The sequence below is a fragment of the Alligator sinensis genome, unplaced genomic scaffold (assembly GCF_000455745.1).
Source record: "Alligator sinensis unplaced genomic scaffold, ASM45574v1 scaffold309_1, whole genome shotgun sequence".
Classification (NCBI taxonomy): domain Eukaryota; kingdom Metazoa; phylum Chordata; order Crocodylia; family Alligatoridae; genus Alligator; species Alligator sinensis.
The window spans coordinates 1,135,551-1,155,259 of NW_005842080.1; the positions used below are offsets into that span (position 1 = coordinate 1,135,551).

The window sequence follows — 19,709 nt, forward strand, 5'->3', positions numbered from 1 at the left end:
TACTGGTTTGTGCAGAAGTTACATATGATAAATAGTATATATTGCATTACTTGATAATGAAGTAGGTGAGGAAAGAAACTGGGTGTTTGCTAAACGTATCTGGGTCACAAAATGAAGAAGTTTGAGGAATGGCCACTTTGCTTTTAGAGGATATTAAAAATAATGTTCACATATGATATCAAAATGGGCAGAGGTGTCGCAAGACCTAAATCCACCTCATAACTTATTACTTTGTATGGGTAACTACAACTAGAAAGCCAAAGGCTGAGTGTCCTGCTCTAATCACATTTATAATCTTGAGTCATACTAGATTGAAATTAAACGTGTTCTGTATTTAGAATACATGTTTTGGTGGGAAGTGGTAGTAACTACTACAAAAATGAAACCCAGTTTTAAAGCGCATTCTCATCTCTTGCAGACTCTTAAATATTCATCAAAGAGTCACCCCAGTGGTGGTGATCACCGTCATGACAAGATGCGAGACACCACAGATCCTTCACCACCAAACAAAATGTTGCGGCGATCTGATAGCCCTGAAAACAAATATGGTGACAACACAGGGCACAGTAAAGCAAAAAGTGTGCATGCTCACAGAGTTAGAGAGAGGGATGGTGGTGAGTTGCTTTTAATTGACTTATTTAAGCAGCATTAATCTGATGTAAACTACGTAACAACAGCTACTACTGGGAAAATAGAACTTCACCTTGAATGACGTCTAGACATGGTGGTCAACTAATTGATCCCTGAGCGATTAGTTTCACTGAACATAATTGTGTAGAACATCATGAAGTGAAGTATTTTGTGCCTCCAACAAGTAGTACCTTTCGAGAAGGCCACAGGAGAATACATACATGCAATTTTAGTATGGTGATTCAAATTAATTTCTGCGATTCAAATTAATTTCTAAAGACACTTGTAATATTAGCATGTGATAACATTCCATTTTAGGTTTCTTCATCATAGAGATTTTTACTTGTTGCTTCAAAGGTTGAAAACTGTGATTGTTCTGTGGCTTGTTAAATAACAGTAGTCTGCCTGCTTATTATGATGATTAATTGTTCAGTTAAGCACTTAACAGGCTGAACGAAATAGATAATTTAAAATGCAGAGAAGCTTCAGAACTTTTAGTTGCTGTAAGGAAGACTAGTGAGTAGGGGAAAGTATGCAAAGGTATTCCTGATTTGATTCCTACTTTGGGGGGAACTCATAAAGTGTAGACTTCTATTCTATTGCCTGCCTTCCATTTTTGCTACCTCCAGTATCTTGCTTTACTTTTCTAATGAGCAAAATTGTAAACATCTTACTGTTTACTATTGTGGGGGAGGTGGGGGGAGAGTTTACCTCAGACACCAGTCAAACTTAAGCCAGTTCTTGGGTTTTCAGTGTTGCTTTTCATTCTTTATTGAGTTACCATGAAAAGTCTTCAGGAAGAGGAGCCAAAGAGATCTCTAAAACAACGTATCATCCATGCTATAGGTAAAGTTGACAAATAAGTGATGTAAGGACACTCATTTTATTACTTTTGTTGTGAATGCTTGTTACAATAGTTAGTTAAGGTTAAGGTGAAATGCCAAGTATCTTTTAAGATATCTTGAAGGGAACTCCTGGTCTCCACTGCAAGCATACTTATAGTATATGAGTACTTGTATGTTCCATATTTATTTTCTTTGCTTGAATCTACAAATGGAACTGTTTTATGCATGTTTGATATGCATGCATAAGAAACTGAAAGTTCATAAGAAAATTTTCGCAGGATAACTTTAAAAATATTGATCCTCTATTGTTTTTCTAAGCGTGAGATTACATTTAGATACTTCCAAATTCAGATGTGTGCCATTCTGTAGGGTGCTATTTAAGAAACTGGGTTTAATTCCTGGTTTTACTTGCTTGTTCCCTTGGATCCTGACCCTGCAAGCTCTTATACTTTGTTTAACTTCTCTACCTCAAATAGTTTCTATTCCAGTGGGACTACCAACAGTTAAGTACCTGTGAAAATGCATGAGAGATGAAGGCCCATGAGGAAGCAACAGTATTTCTGACTGTTGACACTCTCACACTATAGAAGGAAAGTTGAGTTCTTGCTTAGTCCACCTGTACTGAATGATTAGTGATACACGCCCCAAGCATACAGATATGAAGCAGCTGAAGGAGGAGGTAAAATGGAAATGCTGGAATCTGAAGGGGATAGAAGATTGCTACTCATTTTGTTCCTTATCCCCTAAGCCATTTATGGAATGGAGGATTTAGTGCAGTATATTTTCAATATATAACATGGTGTAGCAAGTTATTCTAAGTGGTTAGGTCAGCAAACATGAAATATGGCATTTTTGTAAAATGATGCAACAGAAATAAGCAAGGTAATTGTGTTTTTAGTTTTAGAGTTTTGATTTAGTTTAGAAAACTTTTCAGTCAATAAGCATGACTAAAATTGCTTTAAACTTTATTATATCATAAGCATAGTAAACCATAGAGCCACTCTATGCAGTATAGATAAATAAACTTGTGCTTCTTCGTGATCATGTACAGATTTTAGCTGCATACATTCGTACTTTTTGCCACCATTATAGATTATTGCATCCTCTTGTTCAGTAAATATGTCAATTAATACATATTGGTGTTAATGTCGAGACACATGAAATGCTGGTATTATCGGTATGGTTATGTTTGTGATACTTGGTAAATACAGCGGATTGAGTCTAATGTGGGTCTGGTTGCCCTAATTTTTTATTTATATGGATATAAATATATATTCAGTGGGACTACTTACAGTAGTAAAGTTAACTACACGTGAAAATATATTAGGAGATGAGCGCCTTGAGGGTGGGAAGGAACACATGTATAGTTCTACTATGCCATTAATTCTTCTAGTACAGATGTAAAGTTACTTTTGTACTTCCCATATACCTCCTATTCCTGGGTTAAACTTTACCCAGAACACATTTGCTTAAATGCATAGATCCTCTCAAATCAAAAAACATATATTGAAGAAGATCATTAAATAAGTGCTTTAAAAAAACCCCTGAAGGCTGTCGTTTGAGATAATGGGAAAAATAAATTATGTTACTAGTTATTATGTGTTTATGTATTTTTCTTAGTTTGGGCAGTGATTGGAACTACTTCAGGGGGATAATTACAAGCAAATCTTTTGAATTTGAAAAAGATCATGGAAAATATCTCCATTGGTCTTTCTGTGTAAACATGCAGTCTTAAAATTAATTTAAAGTATATGCTGACCTGATCCTAAGTGGTATAGGTCCTAATGTTTGGGATTTACTCATTCATTTGGTCCAGTATTTTATGGTAAAGCAATATTCACCAAACTTCATTTAGAACTTGTTCACTTGCAGTCTGTTTGTGTTGCTGCAGTACTTTGGGTTTACAATCTCAATGTAGTTAAAAAGTGTGTCATCTTCAACTGTGGATGTAGGTATTACCAGTACAAAGGTGACTTTAATACCAATAAAGTAATAGCTTATCCTAATTCAATATTTGTCCTGCTATAGCTGCATTCACAGTAGGAGGTTGCAGCACTTATTTTAACTATAATAGTTAATTGAAATACTTATAATGATACAAATGGACTGTGTGGATAAGCTATATGTATAAAAGCAAGTATATGTTTATATTACGTTGAACATTCGATTTCTCTGACCACCATGGAATAAACTTCTGACACTTTTTCTTCTAATCTCTGAAATGTCTACACAAAATAGCAGACTTCAGTCATACAGCATAACAATATTTAGGTCATTCCTGTTGGTAGTGGAAGTCATATGGATGAATGTACAAACAGTAGTTAAAAGTTTGAATGTTTGGGGTGTTGCAAAATAAAAACAAGGATTCAGAGTTAAAAGAGAGAAATTACCAGTTTTTATTCATATCTCCATACAGAGAAATAATGTCCCTCTCTGATCCTTAAAGCACTGTTTTGTTATCTAAGCCTTTAAAAACCTACCATGCTGTCTTTAGATGTAACTATTATTTGTTGACTAGTATTATGTAGTGAGACGTAGAATATTTATAAAGAGAAATTAGAGGGATTACAGATCACTGCAAGAACATTTTGTGAAATAGGGGGTGAACAGTGGGTAGCTGAAGCTAGTATTGTTGCTAGTGAAGTGAAAACCATGAGAGGCCTGGTAGGTGAGGAAAAGAAACGATTTTGACTTTGAGGGAATCAGTGGAGGAATTCAGAGTAAGGATGTCTGGGAGTGGTTGAGCTGAGGGGCAAAGATGAAGATCCTGGTACTGTTTTTTCTTTTCCACAAGGACTGGAGAAGGTGGTATAGGTATTAAGAAGCCAAACAGGAGGAAGTAATGAAGCTAAATGAGAATTTTAGCTGTGGAGATGGAAAGAAAAGATTTGTTTTTAAATAATAGGGAAGGGTGTTGCAAGATTTTAATGCAACCTGTAGGTGAAGAAAGAAGTTGTAAGAAATTGCTTCCTTGTTAGTCTGAGTGTCAGAGGTTGGTGGTATTTTCAACAGTAATAAGAGATTCTGGATGGTGGAGAGGAGTTGAGTTTAGACCATATACTCAAAGCCTAGTTTAAAACATATTAGTTGATACAGAATAATTTCAAGCATTTTTGTATGCCAAGTTTTAGGACGATCTGTGAAAAATCAGTTTTCTGTCATGAGCTAAAAAGGTGCGTAATGGGAATAAAAACTATTAGTGTATATAGTGTGAACCTTTTCATTAGACCATGTTCTCTGCATACAGTTCATCCTTAACTAATTTAACTGAACTGGAATGAAAATAGTGTAGTGACTTTTGAAGCTAATAATTGGAAGGCAAAGGACACTGCTGATCAAAAATGCAAAATGATATTTCATTTGAAAAAAAAAATCAAATCTACCCCAACTAAAACCCTAGTAAATTGAGTCCATTGTATGTATGGAAGAATTCTGAGGCCCAACATCTCATGACTCATCAGTGATGGACTGGAATATTTTTTGCCAGGCGTTTCTACTAGTGGGTATTATGGAGCTGTAGTAAACCACTGTTTATTACACAGTGCTGGTTTGCCTTGTTTCTGTCCATTCCAACAGAAGTCCAACATCTTCATTGGAAAAGAGGCCCTGGTTGTCTGTTGAAACAGCATGAAATAAAAAGGTATTATACTTGTCTCTTCATGGGACAAGGACAGGAAATGGACCTTTGGTGAAGTTGGAGTTGGAGTGATCATCTACCAGCACAGAAAAAGGGACAGAGGAGTTGAATAAGTGGTAGACAGTAATTAGGTGGCTTTGTGAAGTGCTGGGGAGATGAAGCCAAGGTGCAGGTGGAAGAATAGAAACCTGTCAGTAACAAATCAAATAGAGGGCTGAGAACACAGACTGTATACATGCATCCCAGTAATCTGGGAAAACTCTCCCTGGCTTGTTCTCCTGATGGAAAAACTTACCCAGAGACCAAATGTACAGACATTTGCTCTCTCGGGAATGTTTGGAACCTGTTTTATTCCCAGATTATTTTTCTCCTGGAGCGGTCATTTTACTCTGGGAGAAAAACCCTGAATATCTGTACATTTGTGGCTTCTTCTGGGAGATCAGCTACTCCGAGGAGAAATTGAGTGTGTGTAGAAAGCCACAGAAAACAGTAGAAAGTGGTCAATATGTTTAAAATATTAAGGGCAATTAATACTGAAATCCACCCCCACCCCACCACCATCACTGCCACAAGCAGTTTCCTCATGGTATTCAGAAATTAGGGATGGAGAACAAAGAGTAAAATCACAAATTAGAGTACTGGTGGTCTGTTAAGTAGTCTTTGAAAGTTCTTTTTCTCAGCATCCAAATGATAAAAAGCACTAATTTCTAACTCCAGCAACTCTAAAGATACCTGTTTCCCCAAATATTTGGAAGATAGTTTCACAGAGTTTTTTGGGTGAATACGATTATGTACAGGGTGTGAATTTACAGAGTCATTTATTCTGGACCAGTAGGTGGAGAAATTTGTTCTTTGCTTTTCAGATCTTGAAGGGAAACATTCCTTTCCTCATCAGATTTATTTTCCAGTACTAAGGGACACCCTTAGCTTGGGGGACAGGAGGAAGGAGACATAACAGATTCTTGTTACAGTTAATACTGATGATTTTGCATAGAGGAAATTTCTTTTACTTTACTTTGTACATTTGATGGTGCCGCCTGTTGTCAGTTATACTGGAGATCTCCATCATTATTATTCATTTTTCCCTTCTCTGGGATTCTTTAATAAGAGAGAAACCAGAAAAGTATTATTATAAATAAAGGATAAAATTCATAACATTGTTATGCCTTTTTTATGCTTATTAATTTTCAGGTTAGCTTTTGTCTTTTGAACAGCAGTTACAAAGTTGTGATTTGAAAAAGCAAGGGCTTGGGTAGGCTGTAGTTCTTTTAGGGCTGTACTTTTTCAGATTTTTTTTTATAATATATCTAAATACAATCATTTTATGTGCTGAAATTGCTTATAGATTTTTCTTTAAATTCAGTAAGCTTAGATGTTCTTTAGAATTTCAGTTTAATGCATTATTTAGGTAATACTAGTGATTAGACATAGTGAGTGTATGTAAGTGTTTTTACACTTTGAAAAAGAGAAGTAATTGACGGGTGCTTTTTTTAATTCCGTAGAAATTTGTACTTTCTTAAGATAAGTTCCATTCTTGTGTTTGCAAAGTAGAGAAGCTTAGATTTGTGAGCTGCTGCCTGAAACTTTAGCCTTGAACCTTGAACTCTTTTTGTAGGTGTTGTGAGAACCAAAGACAGGTACTTGGTTTCCAAGTAGCTCTTTACCGCTAGACCTGTAACTTCAGGTATAAATTACAGATCATGCTGTTTTGTCTACTAATCTTCTGTTCTGCCTGTAAGCCCCTGAACTAAAGTGACTTTGTGGCTCCAGGTGGAAAACTGTTTCAGAGCATTCTCAACTGTTTTCAAGAAATAAAAATGTCATAGTTCCAGTTTCTACCTGGGTGCTTGCCTTTCTTTTTCTTATTTCTTGTATGTGCTCTGTAGGTTACATATATCCTGTATATGCTGTATATTCTTATACATGCTCTCTTGTGTTCTGTCCACTTCAATCATTTACATTTTTGAACTTTTAATGATGAATAATTTTTTTAGTTATCCCTGTCAAAACTGTGGAAAGCCAGGAAAAAGGATCTTATCTGTCTTAGCTTTATTCTTGGCTTAGGATACTGTCATCAGACTTCATTACAGCTTGATGTTGACCTTTAAGGGCTATGCTTTGGTTACTTCCGTGCGCTGTAGTTTCACTATTGCATGGAGTAAGCTAACATGCCCAGTACTTTTTTTTGTCCTTTATACAGTATTTCTTTAACTCAACCTTTTTATATGAATATTACAAGACACTGCAGGAGAAAAATTCCAGTATAGTATATTGCTCTAGACATGTTCATGGTTTTTTCCTACACTTCTATTAAAATAAGAGCATTTCTGAGGGGAAAAGTTTTTGATTCTGCACGTCATTGCTCAATAGGCTGATGCTTTGAAGCTTATACTTAGTTAGTAATAGAAATCAGTTGTTTACAAACTTGCTATATGTACACGTTATACTTAAATAAACAGACACGTGTTAAAGAGTCAACTGTATTTTATTTTTCAGCAAGCAGGATTATCCTGTAATTTTCTTCTATAGTGTCCTTCCGAGAGAGAATTGCAACGTTTGAGCATTAGTGCTCAAGCTGTAGCAGAGTAATTCTGATTCTTGATAAAGGATCTTCTACTAGGAAAAAACAGAACTGTGTTCTTGTTGTAGTCAAATTATTTCAAGCTGTTTTTCTTTAAACAAAACCCAAAACAAGTGTGTATAGAGATTAATGAGAGAGAGTCTTCCAAGAGAGAAACTTTCCTACTGAAAAAAACTAACTTCAGTATTCAAATCACATGATTGTGATTTGTAAGGTAGATTTTGCTGCTTTTTAACCTTTTCTTTCTGGTAAAAGCAAGTTAGGTGATTTTTTTTTGGAGGATTTAAACTTCGTAACTTTTGTTTTCCATTTAATTGAAGAAATTGTAAAATTGATACCAACTTTGGATTATGCAAGCGTTTGACATTTCTTAAAGATTTTTGGGTTTTACCAAGACGTCCACTTATGGGAGAAGTGATCTGTGAAATGTTTGAGAAGTATAGAAAAATAGTGCAGTTTTAGCCTAAAATGTATATATGTTTGTTCAGTATAGCTTGTTCGTGTCCAAAGAGGTTTATTTTTGAGCGAGGAGACAAAATTGTGTCCAAGAACCTCAGTATGTACCAACTCTAGCCTGCTGTTCTGCCTGTTCACTTCTGCAGAACCGTAGAATACCTTTTCTGCTTAATAGCAAAGTATATCAAGCAGCTTTAGTGAGCATGCGCATTATCGGTCCCTTCATGGTGGCATCGGTATGGTCATGGTGATTGGCAGAACAACAACTATAAATAAACTCTTGCTGTCTTAAGAAAATTTAACTAAAGGAATTTAACAAGGACTTTATTTATTTGCTGTGTACTGAGGGAGCGAGATTCAAGATTTTTAAAGTCCATTTTTGCTGCATGTTTATTATAATATGCATGGGATGTGCTATAGCAGGGGTTTTCAACCTTTTTTAATAAGTGTACTCCTGGTGGCCGGATGGGGGGTGGTAGATGGCAGCAGCTACCGCCATGTGCCAGCTCCTCCCTTTCCCCCATGTGTCTGACCAGCTAGATCTTGCCTGTGCAGCCCGCAGAAGGATGCTGCTGCCCTTGCCCTGCCCTGGCCCTGCTTCTGGGAGGCGGCATCGTGGGGTGGTGGGTTGCAGTGGTCTGTCCCTGCCTGCTCGCATGTACCCCTTAGAGCTTTCCTAAGTACCCTCGGGTGGTATGTGTACCCCCAGTTGACAAACCCTGTGCAATAGCATCTCCATGCCACAGTAGCCATAGTAATATTAACTAATTTATCTATCTATGAATTTTATTGCAGTACGCTTGGTTGACATTCATGTTGAAGCTTTGAATTATATTTTATTCATAGAAGGTGTAGTTAAAACTTCAGAATATTGGCAGGTTCTAAATGAGGCTGCAAAAGTGAGAATGCTGCATTGATTTTTGCTCTTTTCCTGTGGGTAACTGAAACAAGAACTTTCTTTGCTTGCTTTTATGTGTCTTGAAATGGGAACCACAATCAATAGGGCAAATGAAATGATAAGTTGCAAAATTTTACTGTAGCTAAGTACTTCAGGATGTCCGATGCTATAACTTGATGCATCTTTGCTTAGTTAATCCTAATAGGCTTAGCTTTTTTCAATAGAATTACAGTAGAAAAGTATGTAGTTTTGTAGGTGGTCCTAAAGCACTAAAGAATGCTATTAGCTTAGAATTAGTTAATTTCCAAACTGCATTTGGTGTTCATGGTTTATTTGTTAAAGTAGTACTTTTCTGCTTAAAAAAAAAAAAAAAAAAAGCATTGGCTTAATGACATACAGAAGCCTTTCTATTTTACCATGATCCTGTATTCATAATCCAGTGCATTTTTAGTGCACTCTTAAGAAACCAGAGAAATTGATTAGTTGTGTTTTAGCTAAATACTTTAAAGTTCCTCTGAAACTGAAGTTCACCTGTTCAGAGTTGTATTTACAGGTACAGGAAATAATTCTAGAATAATTTATTTAAATACCTTATTAACTGACGAGATTTGTACCAGGTTTGAAATGCTGATCCATAAAATAACCTGTCTTGAAGTTCATTTACCAGTAACAACTGAAAAGCTTTCTTTAATGAGTATATTAGAGGGTGTTAGCCCATCAGTGTCAGTAGAAGTTGCTTTATCTTCCTGAATTTGAAATCAATTCCAGTTACTGTGCCACTACATATAGCTTTTCTGTTAGCATCAGCAGAGTGAAATTCATTATGGGACAGTTTCACTTCGATTCTTCAGAAAACTTTGCACAACAATGAAATTGTAAAGAATCATACATTAAAGGTATCAGCAGCATGAGCTTTTTCATTGGAGTTAATAATGGGGGGAGCTACCCAAAAACTAGAGGCTGGTAGATGGACAGTCACAGAAATTTCAACTTTTTGCACTAGTGCATCAGACAGGAGTGATGAAGTTAGAGAACTTTGCTGCTGTGTACGTCCTTGGTATTCAGGATCTCTTGAGAGGGAAGGGACAAGTGTGTTTTTTTTTTTGTTTTTTTTTTTTGTTTGTTTTCCTTTGTGTTGTTTTTTGTTCTCCACCCCCTTTCCAATCATTTAAAGAAGTTAAAACTTAAAATTTCTCTTAAATTTTAATCAGAGACTGATATTGCTATAGAGTTCTATGTTCTATACCCAGGTAGAAACTCTGTAGCCTGCCCAGGTAGGGAGATGGGGCTGGGCTCCTCATCAAATTGTTGTTATCAAACTTGACTGCCCTTCCATCATTGTTTTTTTTTTTTTTTTAATCTGCCTCTGGCTAGTTAGGTGTCTGGTAAACTTTACAAGCCTTCCTCTTGTGGCTTAGGGCATGAAGGAACTTTAATTGTCTTCTAAATATACTTCTTTGTATATGAAAACTTAAGAGCCACATCCACAGAATCCCGATTAAAGTTGATACCTTCATGAGGTACTAAGTTCCTTTTAGGCAATCTGCATGACTTCAGGCATGTTTCTTTTTAAAACATAAATTGTTTCAAAGCAAAAGCAAAGATGCTTGGATTATTAAGTCTCCAGCTGCCAGATTTTTGTAAATTTTGCATCAGCTATTGTATTCACGAGGAATATGAGATTTTTAAGTGAAACCAGAATGGTTTGGAGGGATAAATTCCCAGTAGAAAAAGAAGAGCAATGGTCTCCAGTAGAGGTACACTGATGCATTGGTCCGATATCGGATCTGCACCAATATCAAGAAAATTGGCTGCATTGGAGATTGGCCTGATGTGGCCAATAAATGCCCCATGCATGTGCACAGCCTCAGTGCAGCATGTAGGGAGTGAGGAACACAGCCTGGCAGCATGGAGAGCTGTGTGCAGCTGGTAAGTCTGTTGTGGTGGGAAGGGATGTGGGGGCAGATCAAGGCCCCCACAGTGAGGGAGGGAGTGGGGCTGGGACAGGTGCTGCTCAGCTGGGGCAGGGCAGGGTGGGGGACAGAGCTGCAGCTCCTCCAAGTGGCCCTGGGAGGGCATTGAGGGGGAGCTGTGTGCCCCCAGATCTGTGCAGGATGGGCTGCTGCTATGGGCTGGGGCTGTGCTGGGCTCTTCCCAGTGGGGGCTGGGCTGCACTCAGCAAAGGCAGCGGTGGCTCTGGGAGGGGACTACGGGGGTGGGTGCTGCAGCTACTCCAAAATTCACTGTAACCCCTCCAGCTTCCCGTCCCAGCACTGCTGCCTGCCCCAGCCTGCAGCTGCAACCAGCCCCAACCCCTGCAGATCTGGGGGCACATGTCCTCCCAGGGTGTGCACAATATCAGGAGCTACAGGAGTATATCAAGTAGTTGTTTAATACTGCTGTGTTTGGACTTAGTATAACTTCTGGAATACTGTAGACCAGCAGTCTGCAACTTTTTTGTGGCAGTGGGCTGGAATGACCTGGCTTGTGTCTGAGGTGGGCTGGTGCTAGGATCTTGCAGTGGCGCAAATCAAGGCCACCGCCACTGCCCAGGGCCTCTGCTTTCACGGGATGGAACTAATAGTGCTGTGGGCTATAGATTGCCAACCTCTACTGTAGACTACTGACCACAGTTCCAGAAATATGTTAAGTTGGAGGGAGTTCAGAGAAGAGCCAACAAAATGATTTGAGGTTTGAAAATCATGGAACGGGGAGAGACTCAAGGAGATTTATCCTATTAATAGAAGGTTAAGGAGTGATTTGATTAGTCCACAAGTAGAAATCACATTAATGGAGGGTTCTTGAATCTGCAGAGTGGTTGACAGAGTTCCAATGACTGGAAGTCAAAACTAGACAGATTTAGACTACAGATAAGATGCAACTGTGGAGATAACTAATGGGACAATTTACTAAGGGTTTTGGTGGATTCTCCATCAATGGAAATTTTTTAATGAAGATTGGATGATTTTTTTTTCCTAAATGGGGAAGTCCTTAGACCCAACTTATACAACGGTCAAAATAGAGGATGATTACAGTGGTCCCTTATAAAAGAGGATGATTACACTGGTCCCTCATATGTGAACATTAACCTGTCTGTTTGAATTAAAATGGCCTTCTAAAACCTGAAGGGGATTAAATGCTAAAAGTTTAGCTGATTTATTTTTGTGATGTGCACCTGCTATTTCTATATACAAATGGAGGAAATTGAAGATTTTGCATTCTATTCCAACCCTCTTTTGTAAAAGCCAAAGGCTAATTAGCATTGGTCTAAAGCAGGGCTGTTCAACTTCTGTGGGACCAGGGCCTTCTGGACCATGTGCTGTGCAGGATGTGCGCAGCAGCAGCAGGAGCAATGTGAGGAGCAGGAACTGGGCAGGAGCTTGCAAGCTGCCAGCAGAACAGCCCTAATCTAAAGTATATGTAGATGATTACAGTGGAATGATACTTCAGTATTGTGTTGATTTTTGTTTTTCGTGTCTCAGTATCTCTTAATGTTGCTTTATTTTTTGGTGGTAATGCTGCTGCAGATCTAATAACAGCAGAATCCAGTGATTTCAATTTCTGGTAATTGTGCTAGCTGCATTGGGCAGTTTGGAATTGCTCAGATGTTTTCTGAAAGCATATTCCGTCTGTAGGGACAGCTGTTCTAAAACCCTGTCCCCTTTGATATAGTTTAGAATTGAGGCAGTTGTCCTCTAACACTTTTGAATGAGCTGTCTCATAAGAAAACCACAGATTGATAGCTCTCTAGAACTAGTTTGTTTTACTAACAAGCTTTATATATGAATTTTTATTCAGGGTTTTTCTTTTTAAGAGTGAATCTATTTCAGTACAATCTATGTAATTGCAGGGTTGTCTGCTGTGGGTCAGATTGTGTGATCAGATCTTAAAACTTGTTTGGAAAGCATGAGGTTAATTGAAAGGACCTTTAGGTTTATCAGATTCTCCTAAAAGCTTTTCCGGTTTCCAAATATGTTCTCCTATCCTGTTCATTAACAACATAAAACCAACTTGATGATGTAAAATGCTAACTTGTATGTGCACTAATTTTCAATTAGTTACTGTACTGAACTGTTCTCAAGGAATTAGACTACAGAAGTTTTTAGTCATTAGAGATAATTGCTGTGTATTGCATAACTGCTTTGAGCAGCCTGGTCTGATAAACATTTCAAGGTCTCTTACTAAACAAAGTTTTCCTTTCAGTGATTATCATTCTGTTTGTTTTTTTTTTTTTTATTGGAGCCCTTAACATTTATAAATTTATCCTATAGTTTCTCACTAATTTTGGTGGAACTTTTTTCTGGCTCTTTGTTCTCAAATCAGCCCTACCATCTACCTGGAGTTTTTCTGTTGTTTTCTCCCATCCTTCTCCACCTCTATACAAACAAAACAGCTTTTCTAACTGAGAACAAAAAAGTCTTTTTTAATGATCCCTAGCTATTTTGCATAATTATTAGGGGTCTTTTTACTTTGCTTGTCAAAACACTCTAGACACTTAAAATGGCAACTGAGCTTTATACTACAGCATCCATCTTGAGATTAAAACATGATAGCAAAATCATATGATTAAAAACATATGCTAAACATATGATAGCTAAATCATCCCATATTTAATTGACTAAACATTGGTCATGAAATACGGTTTCATCCAGTGAGAGGCATGCCTTCTTATATTAATACAGATATTCTAAGATACCAAGTTAATATTAAATGAGAGAAAATACTACTTAATGTGCAGTATAATATATTGTGAATATTGCAGCACTTGGAAATTTTATCAGTTGTTACTCTTGCTAAGCCCACAACTTCTCACCTCTGACTTGCATTGAGAAATTGCACACTGGGAGTGTTGCACTTTCAGAAGAAGCAGAATATGTGATTTATATTGAAGTTTAAAAATACGTCTTATTGTTACTACTACTGCTTTTTTGAATTTCTTTAAATTTGGATTTCTTTGAATACAAAGACCTAACATTTTTAATGAAAAATGTAGTAAGCCATGAGGATTAACTGCTATTATTTAAAACCAAACACATGTATACAACTTCTCATTTTAAAATCAGGCCCTTACAGCTCTAATTACCTTTCAGGTTAGTGTGTAACTAGTATTTCTCTGTTGGCCAAACTTGGGATTTTATTGAATATTAGCTAATAAAACTTAAAAAATCACTTGCAAAGAATTTTTTTTATCAGTGTAACCCTTATTATCTTATAATAGGGCACCAAGATTTTTTTTAAAGAATATTTGCTATTGAACAAGGCTTGGTATTGTGTTCTTGTCAGATCTCATTTTCTAAGTAGGGTTGGTAAGATGAGGCTCTTTTCAGTTCTTGGGTAAGAATTCGGAAGAAGATGAATAAATACAACTGTTTTACTCTTACTAGTTCAGAAGGTCATTTGCTGATTCAGTTGTGAATGAAAACTCCTCCGGCGTGCATGGGAGCACTCAGCTGTGCAAGGTGTATATTTCTGATAAAATGTAAAATTGAAGTTCTGACCATTTTTGACTAAAGATCTTATGGCATATTTTGTAGCAATCGTGGGATATAATATTCTGTCAGTGTCCTGATTTGAGTTTCTGAACATTGCCTAAGCTTTTTTGTTGCAGGCACTTCCCAACTATGTATACATCCTTGTTTTCATTTGGAGTTATCATGGTAGTAATACTAAACATTCGTGCACGTATTTCCAGGATAAGAGACATTTTAAAATATTCTGCATAACACTATGCACAAACATATTTAAAGAAAATCCTAAATTTCTCCTAACTGAAGTACAGTAGTTTTTAGATTTGTAGGTCTGGCAAACTGAATGAAGCTCCTGAGTAGTGTTTCTGGATACCAGTTTATGTACAGAAAACTTTAACATGAAGTTAACATTGCAGGTATCACTGCACTATGTTTCTCCTCTGTTCTCAAACATGAGAGCTTGATTTCCTAGAAAACTAGGAAATTGTCTTTTAAAGTCTCTCGCGTGCCCCTTAAGAGAACGTAAACATCCTTCTAAAAATCCCAAAGTAGAAAACCAGCAATGCAGTGATGTTTCCTATTCAGTGCAGCATTACGATATTAGCTGTTGTCCCTTTCTAGTACCTGTCCTTGGTAGTTCACTCCATTCTGTCCAGTGTGACTTCTGGCAGCCAACGGTAGTACTCATTAACGAAACTATGGAAAGTATAGCAAGGATCTGTTGGCATGTGTGGATAATAGTGCTTTTACAAAGATATGGTTGGCAAAAAGAAAATAGGAAGTTTTTTTTCTCCCTCCCCCACTTTAGATAAGAATTAAGGTAGTGTTAGTATTATAGCAGCATTCTGACCCTCTCTATATAGCTTCACAGAGTCCAAATGCGGCCAGTGTCTTGGAAGCAATGAATTAATATACATATTTGTACCACACACTCTTAGTTGTATCCTTACCAGGTATGTCAGATGCACATGAATTTTACAGGATTTTTAGAAGTCAGCTTTACAGTTGACTTGACTTTTACTATGGTGCAGGGTTGTGGTCTGTCACTATATGCTAATAATAGCAGAAGTATTCTTCAAATATGTCTGCATTATCACTTTGGGAGCTTCTTGAAAGGTAAAATACTGGTCTGATTTTTCAAAATGACTGGTGGTTTTTGGGCTCTCCATTGAGGGTCTTGCCCCTCCACTCTGGGTCAGACTGATTACCATATTTGGGATCAGGAAGGAATTTTCCTTATGGCCAGATTGGTCTGCACTGTGGGGTGGCATGGTGCTCTACCTGGGGTCTTTTAAGCATATTTTAACCTTTTACAGAAGCAGAAAGATGGCCACCGTGGTTTCCCTGCTTTACCCGTGGAACATAAAGGTGGTAACATCTTGTGTTGTGTCAGGGTTGGTGGCAGTTTTGCGAAGAGTTTAGTTCATAGATTTGTATAGGATGATTTGGATAGGGATGATCTTGCCTCAGGCATGGGGTTGGACTAGATCGGGGGTTCTCAACCTTTTTCTTCCTGAGGGGGGGGCCCCCCCCCCCCAGCATGCTACAAAAACACAACGGCCCACCTGTGCCACAACTGCCTGGCTCCACAGCGCCCACCCCTGCCCCTACCTCAGGACTTGCTTAACCTCTAGGGGGCCAAGGCAGCTCCTCCCTGTGTTGGGCTGGGTGGACCCCTGGGTGAGAACTGCTGGACTGGATGACTTCTGGAGGTTCTTTCCAGCCCTACTGCTCTATGATTTCTAAGACAGTTAAGGTACAAGATATGGAGCCAGCAATGTTCTGCAAATCACATTCCTTGAAGATGAGTCCTGTTGCGTACTCAAAACTGTTGGTCACTTTGAAAATGTTGCTGTCAGTATGCTTATTGTTCAGGAAAACTGTTCTCGTTTACTTTTATCTCATGTTTACAAAAAAGAGAGATTCCTCCAAAAAATTAAATTAAAGAATCCAGTGGTTGTTTATACTAGTCGTGAGAAGAGAATATTGTGGGAGATTTAATAGAAATTAAATTTATCTAGTGTACCAAGTACCAAATACTTTCTATAGACTAAATCCCAACTACAGTTTTAATTTACTTTATACTTAATGTTCATGTTTTCTATGTTCCTATAGCAAAGTCTTGCTTTTGAGAAGTCAACCATAAATGTTTTTCTATTAGAGTAGATAATCTCTTGATATAGATGTAGGCAAGGTTCTTTGAGCAGATGCAATATCTTTTATTAGACCAACTGAGTAGTTGGGGAAAAAAGTTCTAGGCAAGTTTTCAGGTACAGTCACCCTTCAGGCATAGGGAGTTTCTGCTGGTCTGAGTCTCCAAGACCGGCAGAGACTCTCTATTCCTGAAGAAGGGTGACTGTACCCAAAAGCTTGACTAGAACTTTTTTCCCCAACTACTCGGTTGATTTGATAAAAGATATCGCATCTGCTCAAAGAACCATGCCTGCCTGTGTCCTCAGACCAACACGTCTACAACCAAAAACCCTTGATATAGATGTGGGGTTTGGTAATGTTTGGTTATAACCTAGCTTTCATGTATGATCTAGTTATCAAGAAGATACTAGTTTTTCATTACAATAACTTGAATTCTGAACCCTTTTTCTCTTATTCACGTAGTATAGTTTATTTGCCAATATTTTAGAAAAAAAATTTCACTTAGCTCAAAAATTAGGTTACCTGTAGGTAAATGTGTACTAAAATAAAAAAAAAATAGCTAAAAAATATTTAATCTTTTCCACTTCTCTAATTTTATTCCTAACACTTTAACTGGAGAGACCATAAACTGAATTGCCCCAACAACTTTGTGTTGTACTTAAGCTATCCAAATAGTTTTTTATTTTTTCTTGGTTATCATATTGTACTTTCCTCCAGAGATTCTTAAGCCTTATGAGTCATGAATGCATAAAATCATGAATATATGTAAAGTTTTAGATTTGTTTTCAGTTTTCTTTCATTTGAATATTATACACGTGTGTATATCATGTCACCACTGCATGGATGTTATCAACGTCTTCTGGTAGTGCATGCAAACATCATAACTAAATATCAGTTGTGTGCATATATTGTGGTTGTTAGGTTTTTTTATTTTTGTTTTGTTTTTGTGGGCTTTCCTTTTTTCTTTTTTGCTCTGTTGTCCTGTCCACAGGGAAGAAGAATGTGCATTTTATTGTCTTGTTCTGTTAGATGTCACAGAACTGTTAAAGCTTCTATGCTGAATACTTAAGAGACTAGTTTGAGGGAACCTCACCTGTCTGTGCCTTGCTAGGGCTAACCCAATCTATCTCTTCCTTGTCCTGTCCAGAGTTTGTTCTTTCTATCTCAATGAGTGTCTCAAGTATGTGTTCTCCTTCTACCACATGGTGGTTCTTTTGTTCTGGTGTTTTTTCCCCATCTCTTTTTTTTTTTTTTTTAATTAGCCCACTGCAGACATGTTGGAGGAAGTAGGAAGTTGCTTGTCCTGGTTCTTGCCAGTCTCTAAGTTGGACAACTGTACAGTTGTTAATCATTGTAACTCTCCATTATGTCTGTTCTGAACAGGCTGGAGATGTCTATAATCATCAGTGGTGAATATTCATGGAGGCATTCTATGTTAACTTCATAGTATCAACCAGAAATCATTATAACAAATATATTTCCCAAATCCTTGCGGTAGGTTTCTATTTTTGGTTTTTTGTCTGGGCAAGGGCAATGTCAAATAAATGCGTGCTGCACCTGGCTGGAACAGAAGGTGGTGAGGTTTTGCGATGGGTCCTACTTCCTGGAGGAGTTCATTTCATAGTCTAGGATTGACCCTTAAGTAAGTTCTGTTTCCTCTCACAGATGAGCTTTACTTTCCTTGTAAAGAGTTTTGCTGCAGGTAGTGTAGTTGTCTTGTTTTGGGTTCTTTTTAGATATTCTGGGCCTGGACTATGGGATGCCTTGAAAATGAGAATCCTGAATTTGATTAGAAATTCTGTAAGAAGCCAGTGTAGGGAGCTAAGGATGGGTTTGATTGCTGAGGAGAGGAGATGCAGCATTCTAAAATGGCCGAGTCCTTAGTGCTGAAGACTTGATGTCTGGGTATATTGCTTTGTTCTGGTCCAGCTAAAGTAGTGATGAAGGCACGAGGACAGGCCATTAGTGTTTTAGTCCTCTGAAGATGATAGCATCAGTGAGTGTTTTTTTCTTTGTAAGAGCTTGTTGTCAGTAAGTAGTCCAGTACTGTTCATAACTAAAGACCAAATTCCACAGTTGTGCGTGTCCACATTCAACCAAAGGAAACTGGCAGTGTCTGCAGCATCTTCAAAATGCTTTCCTTTGCCTGTTAGCAATCACCTCTTACTCAGGTTCTCCTTTAGGCCACCCAGTCATCTGTAAATTGATCTCAGTCGAGCACAAGGACATCTCATTGGTTATGTTTTGACTGTTCCTGGTGATGGAAGAGAAGAGCTGTGCATTACCTGCATATTGCTTGCCCTTTAGTCATTGTTTTCTACTCAGTTCTTGTAGTGATTGAATGTAGATGTTGGAAAGGTCTGGAGAATGTGCAGTCCTCAAGGAAGGATTCAAACAATCTTAATAGGTTCTCCTTAGGCTTGGCAGTAGGGCTGTGCAAAGCTTCGGTTGCCAATTTGATTTGGGGATTCGGCCTGATTTGGGGGTTGAATCTCTGAATCTGAATGGAATCAGGAGACCAATTAAAAGGTCCAAATAGAATCGGAAACCTCTGAATTGATTCAGCCCGATTCAGAGATTCGACCATAGACTAAACAGGCAGCAGTACTCACCATGCTGGACATGGCTGCCTCCAGCTGATAGGTCTGTTGTGGTGGGCAAAGTGGGGAGGAAAGGGGTAGGGGGGCAGATAAATGCCCCCACAGTGAGTGAGGGGCTGGGACAAACTGCCCAGCCTGGGGTGGGGGTGGGGCACGGGACTGCGGCAGCAGGGCATAGCAAGCCAGAGCAAGCTGCGCCTACGTTGCACCTCTCCCCCTGCTCCCCTGGCTGGGCAAGCAGCAGCAGGGCATAGCCCCTACTCCTGCGTGGCCCTCCCCTGGTCCCACCTTGGCTGGGCAAGCGGCAGCAGTGCCTGCATCCTGCACCCTCCCCGGCCCGACTGGGCAAGCGGTGGCAGCACCTGCATCGCATGCTGCTGTGCCACTGGCCGCGCCCCCCCGCCCCCCGCAAGTGGCAGGCTATGCCCTGCTCCTTCTTT

At 38.4% G+C, this 19,709-nt stretch overlaps 1 protein-coding gene across 3 annotated transcripts in view; it reads left to right on the forward strand.

The window, feature by feature from the left end:
• The first annotated feature begins 405 nt into the window (after positions 1-405).
• Positions 406-19,709, forward strand: part of WAC (WW domain containing adaptor with coiled-coil) — a 98,582-nt gene continuing 79,278 nt past the window's right edge. For 2 of the 3 annotated variants that reach the window (XM_014520044.2, XM_014520046.2), the window contains exons 1-2: positions 406-614; positions 1,408-1,476. In XM_014520044.2, the coding sequence (XP_014375530.1) occupies positions 476-614; positions 1,408-1,476 (208 nt within the window). In that variant the 5' untranslated portion in view covers positions 406-475. The remainder of the gene's footprint in view (positions 615-1,407; positions 1,477-19,709) is intronic. The other variant, XM_014520047.2, reaches the window with a different exon arrangement.